The 15,719-nt window shown below is 49.6% G+C and overlaps 1 protein-coding gene across 2 annotated transcripts in view; it reads left to right on the plus strand.

The window, feature by feature from the left end:
• Positions 1–91: 91 nt before the first annotated feature.
• Positions 92–15,719, plus strand: part of ADCK5 (aarF domain containing kinase 5) — a 276,003-nt gene continuing 260,375 nt past the window's right edge. The window contains exon 1 of one of the 2 annotated variants that reach the window (XM_078686440.1): positions 92–887. In XM_078686440.1, the coding sequence (XP_078542566.1) occupies positions 870–887 (18 nt within the window). In that variant the 5' untranslated portion in view covers positions 92–869. The remainder of the gene's footprint in view (positions 888–15,719) is intronic. The other variant, XM_078686441.1, reaches the window with a different exon arrangement.

Below are 15,719 nucleotides of genomic sequence, written 5' to 3' on the forward strand. Positions count from 1 at the left end.
AGGCTTTTAGCCAATCAGGGCGTACGCTGCCTCGAGGGCACATCTGTGAGTAAAAAAAAATGTATTGACCAATGGGCGGTGAGGGGGCGTTGTTCGAGCTGCGGAAGTAGTAGAGGGCGGTAGTATCAACAGAGGGTAGGAGGGGCTGACAGGGAGAGCGGGGAACCCCAGGGGTACCCGGGGCCAGACTCAGCAGGAGAGACCCGGGGAGGCCGAAGGGCACCAGTGGAAGGCAGAGAGGCACCAGTGGAAGAGGAGGGGAGGCTTGAGGGCCCCAGAGAAAGAGGGGCCCCAGTGGAAGAGTGGAGGGAGGTCAGAGGGCCCCAGTAGAAGAGAGGGGAGGCTTGAGCGCCCCAGAAAAAGAGGGGCCCCAGTGGAAAGGGGGGAGGCAAGCCAGAGAGTCCCACTTAAAGTGTGGGGGGCAGAGGGCCCCAGTAGAAGAGGAGGAGAGGCTTGAGGGCCCCAGAGAAAGAGGGGCCCCAGTGGAAGAGGGGAGACAAGCCAGAGAGTCCCAGTTAATGTGGGGGAGACCAGAGGGCCCCAGTAGAAGAGGGAGAGGGGCCAGAGGGGCCCAGTGGAAGAGACAGGGTGGGAAGGAGGAAGGGCCACTGGCCAGAGAGGGCCCACAGGGAGTACTTTAGAAGGGGAGCGGCTGGTAGCAGAGAGGGGAGGGCTCAGGGGTGTGGGCTGGGCCGCAGGGAGGAAAGTCCAGAGGCAGCTGGGAGGGGAGGTGATGGAGAGGAGCAGGAGAAGGGCGAGGTAGAGGGCTCCTGAGAGAGGACTGCTGAGAGAGGGCCTGCACACATACCCACCCACCCAGAGGGGGCGGCCCCCAGGACACCGCTGCAGCCTGCCCTCGCTTCCCGAGCATGGAGCTGCGGTGGCCGGTAAGTGCCAAGAGCCCCCGGGCTGTTATGACTGGGACATGTGAGTGGTGTATGCTGTCTCCATGACAACGGTGGCGCGAGGTCTTATGGGATCTTTCACTTGAAAGAATCTGGCAGCTCGTAGCGCCTAGAAGTGACAGCCACGCTTTCTTGTGTTAGCTGATAGGAGAGGGGCGCTCACGGCTGGTGGGAGTAACCCCCTGACTGTCGACATATCTGAGGGACGGACTCCTCTTTGGTGAATGATCTTGTAGCTGCTGATTTACCTGAGGGTGGACTCGTGCCTTTTCGTACAGCTTGGGGATGAATGTATGACTGGTGACAAGTTAGAATGGGTGCATGACAGCACAGATCATTGGTGATGGGGCCACACTGATCACTTGGGCATGGATTGGCTTGTTCATAGTTCTGGTCCGACTCCTGGATACAGCTGCGGGCAGATGTGGCTGGGTCTGGCCCAGTGGTAAGCCACGTGGCTATTGTTGTGCTTTGTGAATGCTCGTCTGTGCGTAGGCGAGACTCGCCGATCTGTGGAATGAACCGTGTCTGTACAAGTGATGAGCAGAGCGAGTGCTCGCTTGTGCCCTCTGTTTCTATGAATTGTATTTGGATCAGGCTGAACACCTTCCTGCACTCGAGGGTGGGTGTTGGGCACATGGCCCCGTCGTGGACATCCAGGCGTAATTCAAGATCTCTTCTTGGTAGGAAAGGGAGTTACTACTCTGTAGAGCAGTATAGATTGAAGAACTGACTTAAGCATTCATCGTGGGACCAATAGGGGTGGTGCATTTCTGTGCGACCACTTTTCTTTTCCAGACTGCTTGAGAGTTGAGGGTTGTCTGAGATAAGGGTGTGGGAGAGAGCATCTCTTGTCCTTGTCTAATCGGTTTGCTGAGCGCCACATTTGCATCGTTCTAATTCCATGCGTTCTCTTGTCTGTTTTCTGTAGTTTTTCATCATTGTCACGTTTATATAGGCACCCGAGAATGAGTGCAACACTGATAAGTGGGTAGAAGCTTAATCCACTGGCACGAATGAATGAATCTTTATTGTATGATTACTTAAAATCGTATACAAAAGCGATAGCATAAAAAAGGCAGCATAAGTTATGCCATACAATGATGCGATATAAAAATAAAAAAATGTGGGAGCGTTTGTCTCCAGGCAAAATTACCAGCCTCCGGAGGTGTGCGGTCAAAAGTGGTTGTATGGCGAGCACGGGGTGAGACAGCACTTACACAAAGCCAAGACTATGAGATCGGTTCACTTATACAGGGCGGGTGTCACCGGTTAGTGTGGCAAATAGAAAGCGGTAGTCTGCCCCGGTCGATACAAATCTATTGTTAAAATCAACAGTTACGTGCTTTGTCTAATTGGCGCATTATGATGCAAACGGCATCGCCGAGAGATTATGAAGGGTGCTGGATGGATATACAGGACCTTGTGCGGGCCCCTAAAGTGGTACGACCTTTATCCGTGCAAGTGTGTGCCTGATATTAACGTCCTCAAAATGCATGCTCTGTAAGGTGTTGGTCTATTTGGGGCGCGACAGTGTAAAAGGGCCTCGCCCAAGATTATGTGAGAAGCTTGGTGGAAATTCAGAACCGTATGCGGGCCCTTAGAATGATCCGTCCTTCATGCAAGTGACATGCTGGCATGTTGTCAGTGATGTACACACACCACACTGTCTGTTCAATGCCACCACAGTCACACCACTGTCATTTATGTGAGTCCTGAAATCACAGCTGTTTTTATACCCTTCAGTTTTCTTTCATTGCAAGGCGTTCGTGCCAGGCAGGGTTATATCTAGCGTGGTCTGCTAGGATTTGTGTAAGGCCTTCTTCTTTGGACTGGTCTTTGAATGCACTTTTTATTTATGTAGAACGCTTCCTGCTCAGTTGTACTCTGTAAGTCACTATCACTTGGCACCATGAGCTGCCTCTTCTGCTTCCTGGTTTGGTACTAGAAGGCAGTGGTGTTTTTTGTTTGTTTAAATGAGTGTTTCATTTTAGAGTTTAGTGTAAACGTTCGTTCTGTATCGCGTCACCAACTGCTCCATGTGGATACCATTTTCAGTCCTAGATTTTCATTTACTGCCCCAGTGTATTTTGCTCGCTGTAGTCTCCAGTCCTTTATTTAAATTAGATGTCTGACACCCCAAAATGGTATCCTCGGTGACATGAAATGTTTGTTAATCTTACGTATTACAGAGTTAGGACATCATGAGCACTCGAGTTGGAAAATAGGAAGGTGTAACTGTAAAGGAAAAACAACAAAAAGAAAGATATTGACAAACATCTGAACAAAGGAAATGAGAGGAGACTGCAGACTTAGGAATTAGAACTAGGAAACTAAACAAGGACATTTTGCAAACTGTTAAAAAGATGTGTGATCTTTATGGTTTAGGACTATGAAAATAAGCATCCTAGGTGTCTTCCTTCTAGAATCAAGAAACCTTGGTACGTGGTAGTGTGCTATGCAAGAACCTTACTGATATAGCACACGAAGGAGGCAAAGGCAAAGACATTTAACTGTTTAAAAGTACCAGAAATGTAACAAGCATTGGCAAAACCAATAGGTTTCCACTATGCAAGACCTATTGGCGCTGTCAATGTTTTTGGGCAGATATGGCTAAGGCTGTGTAGCCTCCAATCAGCTGTCAAGAGGCCTAGAAAGGGGTGGTTATATGTTCAAAACAACACCTACACCAAACGTTATGAGGCCTTTGCAATGGCGCATGCACATCATGATAGGGCAAACGTGCTCTCTGTGCTTTCCTATCTTCCTGTCGTTTGCAGATCTCACTTATCCAGTGCAACAGTTTCCACTGTGCCACAGACCAGGCTAGCTCCCAAATGGGCCGAAAGTTGCCCAGTGTATTTTTTCCCCTCAAGGCTGACTACAATTAGAAGCCAGGTCTTCCCAATGGATCAGTTTCGGTAAAATAGAAACACTAACAAGCATTGGCAAAGCAAGTAGGTCTCGCATTTTGAGCGCTATTGGCTCTGGCAATGGGTTTGCCGATGCATGTGGGGAAAAAATGCCGAACTGAAGTGATAAAATGCAAGTGAAGCAATGCCAATGCGCGTGGAAAAAATTATTAAACACCGATCTTAAACAATAAGAAGTGACTTAAATGCCGAAGTGAAATGATAAAAACATAGTTTTAATAGAGGCAGAAGTACGGCACCAGTAGCGGAGGTACACAAATTAAACTAATTAGTACTCTGTGCTGCAGGAAAGCAAAATGAAGTGATGTCAGACATATGCTGGCCAATTAGGATGCAACTACAGTGATAAACTATCAAGCCTGCAATGCTAATTGGTGGCAGAGCTTCAAGCCCTTCACTGCATACAGTACCCCCTTGCAGCAACAGCACATGCTCTCTGTTAGGCAATACCTAAAAATGGCTTCTACGAAGAAGTATTGCAAGGCTCCCTGCCCACCATTAAGGACTTTCAGGCGCCAGCACAAAATTATGCCGATGGTTCTATCCCTATTGCTCTGAGAGCAAAAGGGCTACAAGCTCAGTTAGCAGCCATGGAGAAACACTGCACAACAAATTACCTGAAAGTAATCGCTGAGAGGAAAAACACTGTGGTCTTCTAAAAAAAAAAACGGTGACATGACAGACTTTACCATCAGTGGCTCAAAGCTGGAGTAGGTAAGTAACTTTTCATACCTGGGCTTCACCCCGACCAGCAACATGAACTGGGAAGCACACATCAGAAAGGGTATTGAAAAGTTAGACAACAATCAATGGCATCCTTTCAGCTTGCTGATCACTTGGAAACAGAATGTCCCCCTGAAAGAAACCCCTGGAAGACTTTGATCATGCTCCCAGCAGACTTCCCACCTTTTGGTTTGAATTTTTATGTAGGGTACAGCTCTATCTTAGATTCATACCTAATGTCCTTAATAAAATATGCGTTAAAATGCTGGAAATCTGACAAAAATCATCTAGGTGATAAAGCCTGGAAGGGTAATTTTGCCTAGAGCTAAATATGCATTGGCCTGTGAAAAGCAAGTGCCACTTCTTGGATTTGCAACGTGGATTGCAGAGCTCAGTGTGAGGTCCATACCACTAAAAAAGCCAACAGGATGGAGAAAAAGCAATGTAAACAATAATAGCAACACGAATGGTAAGCAGTGGGCAAGTTGGAATCCCCTTAATGTACACAATAGTGTCTATCAAGCGAGAGCGCATGCTGTTCACGCAAGCTTGACCCTAAAAAGTTGCTCCCACAAACAGAGCTGTGGAAGAGCAAGTAATTGGGTGATGCAGTATGGGGTGGGTTCGAAAGACGAAAAGGAGGGCAGTCTAGCACCCGCTGACCAACTAAAGGCAAGCACTTAAAATTGACATTGAACACAAATGAAAAGCAGTGGGCCGGCTGTAAGTTCACTGACTGCAAACAAAACGTCTCTAAGAGACACTGTCTGAGCGAGACCTAAAAATTGGAGGTACTGCATATTTTTCAGCTCCGACTTACGGTTTTCCTGGAAAGTCTGCTCAGGCACAAATGAGTCACTGATGATCATGGGGCCAGGCCTGCCCAGGCACGCAGCCGGGCTTGCCACACATGTGGAGGGGTGATGGCAAATGCATGTTGCAAACACTAAGAGGATATTGCCTTTGGATGAGACTGAGAGGCCGAAGTACCGCCGTATCTTGAGATTTTGGTACTGAAGAAGCATCCCAAACTACATAGTTACGCATTAAAATGGGGCAGAGAATGAAAGCATAACAGCTGTTACCTGGAAAAAGGCGTAGTTAGTGGGTGACAATGTAGACAAAATATCGAAGGCAAAGAGCGAGACCGGGCGTAGTGAATAGAATAGGAAAGTGCAGGTAGGAGGTCGAGAGAGGGAAGCGAGGATAAAGAGAATGAAAAAGTCAAAAATGGTTAGATGAGAGGAGCCGCGCAGAAATATAGAAGTGAGAGCGCGAAGGGAGAGGAAATGCAAGTGGGATGAGAGAGTGTAAAGCTGAAGGGGGGAGCTGGAAGGGTAGAGAGAAGTGAGATTAGAGGCAGAAGGTCAGGGGTTAACAAGAACAGAAATGCAATCCACACTTCACAATGCCGCAACTAACAATTCCAATCCAACCCTCATAATTCCACTCCACACCACATACATCATTCCACTCCAAACCAAAACACATGGGTAAAAGACATTGTCGTTACATCGGCAATAGCTGTGACGCTCGCAAATGCAAGACCCATTGCATTGCAAATGCTTGTACTTTTTATAACACAGACTGCAAAATTGGCCAGTGACTGACTAAAAAGGTCTTCATTAAAAACCTGCACTGCGTTCAGGCCCCTTTTGAGTTATACAGCGATATGAAAGATTTTTAAATAAGGGCACATTGTCAAATGTTTAATAAACTCGTTCGATAATCCGTTATTGGGAGAGGAAAATGAAGGTTTAGTTTCTTATATTCTTGCAAGAGGAGTAGTTTCCATCCGAAACGTAACTCAACACAAAATATTCCACCTATGGAAATTCATTTTATATGAACTAAGCAACTGGCATAGATCCTAAAACATTAAGTTAAATGCAAGAGCTTTGTGGGATTAGTACATTTATTTTTAAATGATAATTTTCAGGACCGTTGTCAAAAGTTCAAGAAACACTTTTATTTCTAAAATTCCTTCAAAATAACAAATTCACGCCACGGTGAAGTGGAGAGTTCTTCATTCACGGAAGGCCACAGTACAATGCAGCAGACCCAAGAGACACTGAAATGAAATAATGACTCGCTGTTACTTTTTATTGCATTTCAAGTTTTCCACTTCCGGGCTGTATGCGGCCCTGGGGCCGTCTCCGAGGACAGCCTTTCTGATTCACGGCTAATGGTTAATCCAGATTAAATGTAACGCAGAGGGGAGGGCCTGTTTAGGAGTGTGTGGGTGTATGTGGGATGATGCAGCGGTGAAGCAGAACTACCCTGCAGATGATTGTACAACTGAACAGGCTGTGCTTTACACAAATATAAACATTCTTCCTTGGGACTTGATGAACATGGTGGATGCGGTTATCAGATACTGGAAGCATCTTAACGCTGGCCTGGATTGGAGGGAACTGTGCGTTCAGTGGGAAGTCAGCAGAGCACATGAGGCTGAAGGCCTCGAGATGACGTCATTTGCTGCATTTCACAATACATAGATAGAATGTCTAAAAAATATTCTCTTTCTCACAGAAGCCCTCTTCTGTAGCATATGATATTAGTCAACATTCATGTGGCCTTTTACAGCGGATTCATTTTCCTTGGGTTTTTCAAAAGAGATTTTTGTAAATCTTCTATTCGGCATAACAATTTCCTTAAACTAAATGGCAAAACTATTTGTAGGTCTACATGGCGAAAAATGCGTTAATTTGGAGTAACCAATTATTCCAAAATGCTACACATTGTTTTTATTTACCAAACTCCTCTCTTGTGAACCTCAATTTATACCTAATTCTGTATTGAACTGCCTTTTCTTCTCTGCCTGACTCTTCTCTCCAACCCAGTGAAAATGATGATGTTTTTGTGCTTCTGTCACATGGCCCACAGCTTCCAACGTGTATAGATTTCATAAGGAGGAAACTCATTCACGTTTAAAGTCTGAAATTAAATTGAATTGGATTGGGAATGGCATCGTATAATTACTTGGCCTATGGAAATTTGGAATAAAATTTGGCCCCGTATACGTAAAACTGCGCACTGCTACTGTCATTCAGTCTATTTTATTTCTATTAGGCTACTTGGAATCTCATTCTCCACACCAGAATTGTATACAAATAGTGACACTTCTGTTGGTCCTATAAACTTGAGAATTGTGGTCTTTTTTTGTGTGCTTTTTTACCTGTTCATCTATACATGCATTTTGCATCCAAATTTGAGCTCTGTTTAATCGTTCGTTTAATACCAACACTTCTTTTCCATTTTTCATGAATATTTTTGGGTAGTATTGTTGACGTTTGGGAACATTGCCTTTGTGACACTTGTTTATTAGACTTTGATAGTTCTTGCTGTTCAACAGATTAATAAAAACTGGAAAATACTTCTAATGCCTTTCAAGCTTGGTAGTATAGGGTTTGCTTTGATCATTAATTTCACATGGTTGGTACATCAGCAAATTCTCTTGCCATAGCAATAAATATTTTTGGGTCTTCGTTAACCTCATATTTATCTCAGGTTTCTAAAGCCTATGCAGACTATTGTGTTAGGTTTGAATAAGTACTCGAGCTTACTTGAATGTTTCTCTCTCAAACTTAATATTGTATTTGTTTATTGTGTTGATATATATTATACAGTTGTCTACTCTTCAAGATCAACTTTTACTCCTTGCAGTATTGTTAGATTTGTTGCATGTGCTTATCACCAAAAGTGCTTTCGACCTCCAATATTCATAGGCGCTTAGGTGCAAGTGATGTAGCCTAACGGCCACAGCTACACTACGATCCAGTCTACACCACTCCACCCCAATCTATACCACTCCACCCCAATCTATACCACTCCACCCCAATCTGCGCCACACTACTGCAATCTCCCGCACTCCAGTCCAATTTACTCCACTGCAATCTACGCCACTATATCCCAACCCATTCTATCCAAAGCTACCCACTCCTCTTCATTCTACTCCTCTCCACTCCACCCCTCTCCACTCTACCCTAATCCACTCCACTACACTCCAATGTACCCCACCCCTCTCTACCCCACTCCACCCAGTCTACCCCAATGCACCCCAGTCCACCCAAACTCAATATACCCCATTGTAATGTTCCTCACCCCTCTCGACCCCACTCCTCAACTTTCCTCTACCAATTCCCACTCCATCCTATCACACCCCACTCTACCCCACTCCACCCCAATCTATCCCAATATAGCCCACCCAGATCTACACCACTCCACTCAAGTCTACCCCACTTCAGTCTACCCCACTTCATTCCACTCCAATTTACCCCACTCCACCTCACTCCAATCTACCACACTCAACTTCCCTCTACTCCACCCCACTGTTATGTTATATTAAGCGACCTTTGTATAGTGCATAATCACCAGCGGACTCTTAGCGCTCATGAAAGAATTACAGAACCATACCAGCAGCTAGCTACCTATCCCAGAACCTACACGATCAGAGCTCATCTTGTCCCCAAGCCTGTGTGAACAAAAACGTATTCAGTTTTTCCTGAATGGAAGAAGAATGGCTTCCCTGCCCAAACTCTCTGGCAACCTATTCCACAGTTGGGGGAATCAGACCTAAGAAATATCGTCCACCCATGGTAACTTTGTCAAACCAAGAACAGGACAGGACCGCAGGCTTGCCTCGGACGAGCGGAGGTGAAGTCCCAGCACGCATCTCCTTGGGCGATCCTTGATGTAATCCGGTGCCAACCCATAGAAAGCTTTGTGTGCAATACATAGGCCCTTAAATATGACCCTCTGCTTAATTGGTAGCCAGTGCAGTTGTTGCAACAGTGGTGTAGCATGTGGAAGTCTTGGGAGCTTGAAAATGTATCTTGTTGCGTCATTCATTGCTATTTGAAGCTTACCTAACCGCTTGTCCGGCAGCCCAATGTATAGTGCATTGCCGTAGTCCAATCACAAAACAGTCGGTGCTGTCACCACAGTGCGCAGAGTTGAAAGTGATAGGAGGGGTACCAGTTACCTGAGTTGCCTCAGAAGGCCCATACAAGTTCCTACCACAGTGGTCAGTTGGTTTGACAGTGTGAGCTTAGCATCCCAACTTAATGCCTAAGCTCTTCACGACAGGCACTGGTGTGGGTGTAGCACCAAGCTCTTGTGGCCAAGAGCGATTAGACCAGGGGTTGCCTCCTGTGGTGATGGCTAGCACCTCAGTCTTATCAGGGTTTACTTTAAGTGAGTTTGTCGGTCATCCACTTCATTGCATACCTTAGGATGTTCTGTACACTTGGCTGTGCTTGAAGAGAGCTGCCGATCTGAAGGATCAATTGAGTGTCATCTGTGCAGTTGAACACTCGACAGTCCATTTGTGCTAACGCTGCCACCAGTGGCTGGAGATAGATGTTAAAAAGCAGTGGGCAGGGCTCGAAAAATCGAAAAAATGGTACTAGTCCTGGAGGACGAGTACCTTATAAAATGTCCTCGACCTAACTGCAACCTACTTGACCTCCGTCGGTGAAAGCGGAGTAAATGTGACAAGATAACAAGATTTAAAGGCATCCTTATTGCTCATTAACTTTGTGAGCAATAAAAATGCCTTTAAATCGTGTTATCTTGTCACATTTGCTCCGTTTTAACAGACAGAGGACAAAAGTTGGTTTGTTTTCCCACTCGCCAGAAAGGGCGAGTAGGACCTAAAAACAGCGCGACCTTGTTAAATTTAGCTCGACTATGCGAGTGGTTGAGTGGAATTTTTGAGCCCTGAGTGGGGACAGCACGGATCCCTGTGGAACTCCACAGGACAGTGCGCCCTTACTGGACACACAGCTCCCAGCTGAACCTTTTGTGTCCGGTCCTTCAAGAAAGAGGAAATCCATTGATACGCCACCCCTGAGATTCCCAACTTCTGAATACGGACCAACAGTTGAGCATGGTTCACCATGTCAAACGTGGATGTTCAGTTCAGCAGGATCAGCGCAGAAGGCTTTTTCTTATCGTCCGCAAGCCTGAGCTCATCCAGCACCGTGAGTGTGATGTTCCTCAAAGAACAGGAAGAGTGTTCTGAGCATATGTTGTTCCACTACTTTGGCCAGGAAGGGGAGCCTAGATACAGGTCGATAATTCTTCAGGTTATTGACGTCTGCCCCGGTTTTCTTTAGTAACTCCAGTCTATCGTACTCCACTCCAATCTACTTCACTCTGACACTCTACTGTACCTCAATCTACCCTAGTGCAACCCAGCCCACCCAAACTCGGCCTACCCCATTTCAATGTACCCCACCCCTCTGTACCCCACTCCAGTCTACCCCACTCCACTCTACCACACAACTTCCATCTACCCATCCCCAATCCAGTCTATCACACTCCAGTCTACCCTGATCCACTCTACTCCACTCCAATGTACTTCATCCCAATTTACCCCACTCCAATCTACCCTACCCCACTCCAATCTGCCCACTCCACTCTACCCCAATCTACACAGCCTGCTCCAATATACTCCACTCTACCCCAATCTTTCCCACTCCAATCTACAACTACTCCACTCTACCATACCCTACCCCACTTACTTTTAGCTACACTGAAAGGCAAGCACACTGGTCTACAACATGTCTAAAACAAATTGCCAAAACCAATAACTCTCGCATAGGCAAGACCTATTGGCTTGGCAAATGCTTGTTTCCTAAGGTGTGGCAACAGCAGTGGAAACGCCCATTCTTTACAGAACAGGTAGGGCTTGGGCAGAAACGGTGCCATCTTCCTTCCTTCAGAGGAGGAGAGGTATAGCTAAGGTACCATCAGCAAAAGCTTTGCTCATCACTGGACAGGTACAAATCGGCCAGCAGCAGTGCAAGCATTGCGTCCGCGCAGAATTCGACAACAAGGCAGTAGAAAAGGAGGCTGCTCTGGGCCGCAGAAGGCTGCAAGTGCAATCTTCCATTCCCTGAAGACCAAATTCAGCAGGTCAGACTAGTACAATAATTCAACGCTTGCAGAGCATGTACAGTTAGGACATGAGTGGCAAATAGGTTACAGACATATGCCACTGATAGGAATGTATAGATGGGTGAATGAATATGTGAGTTCTGACACCTTCTTCACTCCTCTGATCTTCCACATCACAATCCTGGTGGTCCTACTGTCGTCACTGTGACGCTGCTGTCGTCACTGTGACGCTGCTGTCGTCACTGTGACGCTGCTGTCGTCACTGTGACGCTGCTGTCGTCACTGTGACGCTGCTGTCGTCACTGTGACGCTGCTGTCGTCACTGTGACGCTGCTGTCGTCCCTGTGACGCTGCTGTCTTCCCTGTGACGCTGCTGTCGTCCCTGTGACGCTGCTGTCGTCCCTGTGACGCTGCTGTCGTCCCTGTGACGCTGCTGTCGTCCCTGGGACGCTGCTGTCGTCTCTGTGACGCTGCTGTCGTCAATGTGACGCTGCTGCCGTCACTCTGATTCTGCTGCTGCCGTCACTCTGATTCTGCTGTCACTCTGATTCTGCTGTCACTCTGATTCTGCTGCCTCTCTGATTCTACCGCCTCTCGGATTCTGCTGCTGCCGTCACTCTGATTCTGCTGATGCCGTCACTCTGATTCTGCTGATGCCGTCACTCTGATTCTGCTGATGCCGTCACTCTGATTCTGCTGCCACTCTGATTCTGCCGCCTCTCTGATTCTGCCGCCTCTCTGATTCTGCCACCTCTCTGATTCTGCTGCTGCCATCACTCTGATTCTGCTGATGCCGTCACTCTGATTCTGCTGATGCCGTCACTCTGATTCTGCTGATGCCGTCACTCTGATTCTGCTGCTGCCGTCACTCTGATTCTGCTGCCACTCTGATTCTGCTGCCACTCTGATCTGCTGCCTCTCTGATTCTGCTGCCTCTCTGATTCTGCTGCCTCTCTGATTCTGCTGCCACTCTGATTCTGCTGCCACTCTGATTCTGCTGCCACTCTGATTCTGCTGCCACTCTGATTCTGCTGCCTCTCTGATTCTGCTGCCTCTCTGATTCTGCTGCCTCTCTGATTCTGCTGCCACTCTGATTCTGCTGCCACTCTGATTCTGCTGCCACTCTGATTCTGCTGCCACTCTGATTCTGCTGCCGCTGCCACTCAGAGATGCTAGTGCTGCCACTCAGAGATGCTAGTGCTGCCACTCAGAGATGCTAGTTCTGCCACTCAGAGATGCTACTGCTGCCACTCAGAGATGCTACTGCTGCCACTCAGAGATGCTACTGCTGCCACTCAGAGATGCTACTGCTGCCACTCAGAGATGCTGCGGCTGACTCTCAGAGATGCTGCGGCTGACTCTCAGAGATGCTGCGGCTGACTCTCAGAGATGCTGCGGCTGCCTCTCGGAGATGCTGCGGCTGCCTCTCGGAGGTGCTGCGGCTGCCACTCGGAGATGCTGCTGCGGCTGCCACTCGGAGATGCGGCTGCCACTCGGAGATGCTGCTGCGGCTGCCACTCGGAGATGCGGCTGCCACTCGGAGATGCTGCTGCGGCTGCCACTCGGAGATGCTGCTGCGGCTGCCACTCGGAGATGCTGCTGCGGCTGCCACTCGGAGCTGCGGCTGCCACTCGGAGCTGCGGCTGCCACTCGGAGCTGCGGCTGCGGCTGCCACTCGGAGATGCGGCTGCGGCTGCCACTCGGAGATGCGGCTGCGGCTGCCACTCGGAGATGCGGCTGCGGCTGCCACTCGGAGATGCGGCTGCGGCTGCCACTCGGAGATGCTGCTGCGGCTGCCACTCGGAGATGCGGCTGCGGCTGCCACTCGGGGCTGCGGCTGCCACTCGGAGATGCGGCTGCGGCTGCCACTCGGAGATGCGGCTGCCACTCGGAGATGCGGCTGCGGCTGCCACTCGGAGCTGCGGCTGCCACTCGGAGATGCGGCTGCGGCTGCCACTCGGAGATGCTGCTGCGGCTGCCACTCGGAGATGCTGCTGCGGCTGCCACTCGGAGATGCTGCTGCGGCTGCCACTCGGAGATGCGGCTGCGGCTGCCACTCGGAGATGCGGCTGCGGCTGCCACTCGGAGATGCTGCTGCTGCCACCACTCGGAGATGCTGCTGCTCCTACGCTGCTGCTACGCTGCGATGCTACTGCTGCCACTCTAAGATGCTGCTGCTACTCCAAGATGCTGCTGCCACTCAGAGATTCTGCTATTGCTGCCACTCCGAGATTCCGCTACGGCTGCCACTCAATGATGCTACGGCTGCCACTCAATGATGCTACGGCTGCCACTCAATGATGCTACGGCTGCCACTCAATGATGCTACTGCTGCCACTCAATGATGCTGCGGCTGCCACTCAATGATGCTACGGCTGCCACTCAATGATGCTACGGCTGCCACTCAATGATGCTACTGCTGCCACTCAATGATGCTACGGCTGCCACTCAATGATGCTACGGCTGCCACTCAATGATGCTACGGCTGCCACTCAATGATGCTACGGCTGCCACTCAATGATGCTGCGGCTGCCACTCAATGATGCTGCGGCTGCCACTCAATGATGCTGCGGCTGCCACTCAATGATGCTGCGGCTGCCACTCAATGATGCTGCGGCTGCCACTCAATGATGCTACGGCTGCCACTCAATGATGCTACGGCTGCCACTCAATGATGCTACTGCTGCCACTCAATGATGCTACGGCTGCCACTCAATGATGCTACGGCTGCCACTCAATGATGCTACGGCTGCCACTCAATGATGCTACGGCTGCCACTCAATGATGCTACGGCTGCCACTCAATGATGCTACTGCTGCCACTCAATGATGCTACGGCTGCCACTCAATGATGCTACGGCTGCCACTCAATGATGCTACTGCTGCCACTCAATGATGCTGCGGCTGCCACTCAATGATGCTGCGGCTGCCACTCAATGATGCTACGGCTGCCACTCAATGATGCTACTGCTGCCACTCAATGATGCTACTGCTGCCACTCAATGATGCTACGGCTGCCACTCAATGATGCTACGGCTGCCACTCAATGATGCTACGGCTGCCACTCAATGATGCTACGGCTGCCACTCAATGATGCTACTGCTGCCACTCAATGATGCTACGGCTGCCACTCAATGATGCTACGGCTGCCACTCAATGATGCTACGGCTGCCACTCAATGATGCTACTGCTGCCACTCAATGATGCTACGGCTGCCACTCAATGATGCTACGGCTGCCACTCAATGATGCTGCGGCTGCTGCGGCTGCCACTCAATGATGCTGCGGCTGCCACTCAATGATGCTGCGGCTGCCACTCAATGATGCTGCGGCTGCCACTCAATGATGCTACGGCTGCCACTCAATGATGCTACGGCTGCCACTCAATGATGCTACTGCTGCCACTCAATGATGCTACGGCTGCCACTCAATGATGCTGCGGCTGCCACTCAATGATGCTACGGCTGCCACTCAATGATGCTACGGCTGCCACTCAATGATGCTACGGCTGCCACTCAGAGAGGCTGCTGCTGCTACTCAGAGATGCGGCTGCGCCTCTGCCCCTCCCCTCCCCCCCCACTTGCCGGTGCTGCAGTGCGACCCCCCCCCCCCTTGCCGGTGCTGCGGTGCGACCCCCCCCCCTTGCCGGTGCTGCGGTGCGACCCCCCCTTGCCGGTGCTGCGGTGCGACCCCCCCCTTGCCGGTGCTGCGGTGCGGCCCTCCTGCCAGTGGTGTGCTGTGGTGCTAGAGGGTGGGAGGGCTGGGCTCTCGGGGGCTGCCCGCAGACAGTTGTTCAGGGGTCCTAACCCTGCCTGGGGTTCCTTGTAATGTGTATTTTCAGTCCCCACGCCACGTCCCGCATCCGGCGAGCACGTCTGCTTTTCTTTTCGATAAAGAGTTATTTTAGTGATGTGCAGATACGGCTGGGAGTGAGCGGGGCGCACAGCCCTGAACCCTGGTATATTCGGAGTTATTTTGAAAGATGGACCCGTCTTCATGCGTCTGACTGCCAAGGTTGCTGTGCGCGCCAGGCCGGGCTGAGAGCTCTTCTCCTGGGGCCCCTGACCTGGGGGCCTTTTCCATTACTCCCTGTCAGTCTGCCGGAGCCCTCCACACGCGGGGCTTGGAGCACCCCCTCGAGCCTGAGATGAGGCCTGCAGTCTGAGAGGCCTGTTCTTACTGTTCTAGGGGGTGCGAGCGCAGGGCCTGCATCAGGTACTTACTCCTGGCAGCCTGACGCCAGCTCATGGAAAGGAT

The sequence above is a fragment of the Lissotriton helveticus genome, chromosome 4_1 (genome assembly GCF_964261635.1).
Source record: "Lissotriton helveticus chromosome 4_1, aLisHel1.1, whole genome shotgun sequence".
Classification (NCBI taxonomy): domain Eukaryota; kingdom Metazoa; phylum Chordata; class Amphibia; order Caudata; family Salamandridae; genus Lissotriton; species Lissotriton helveticus.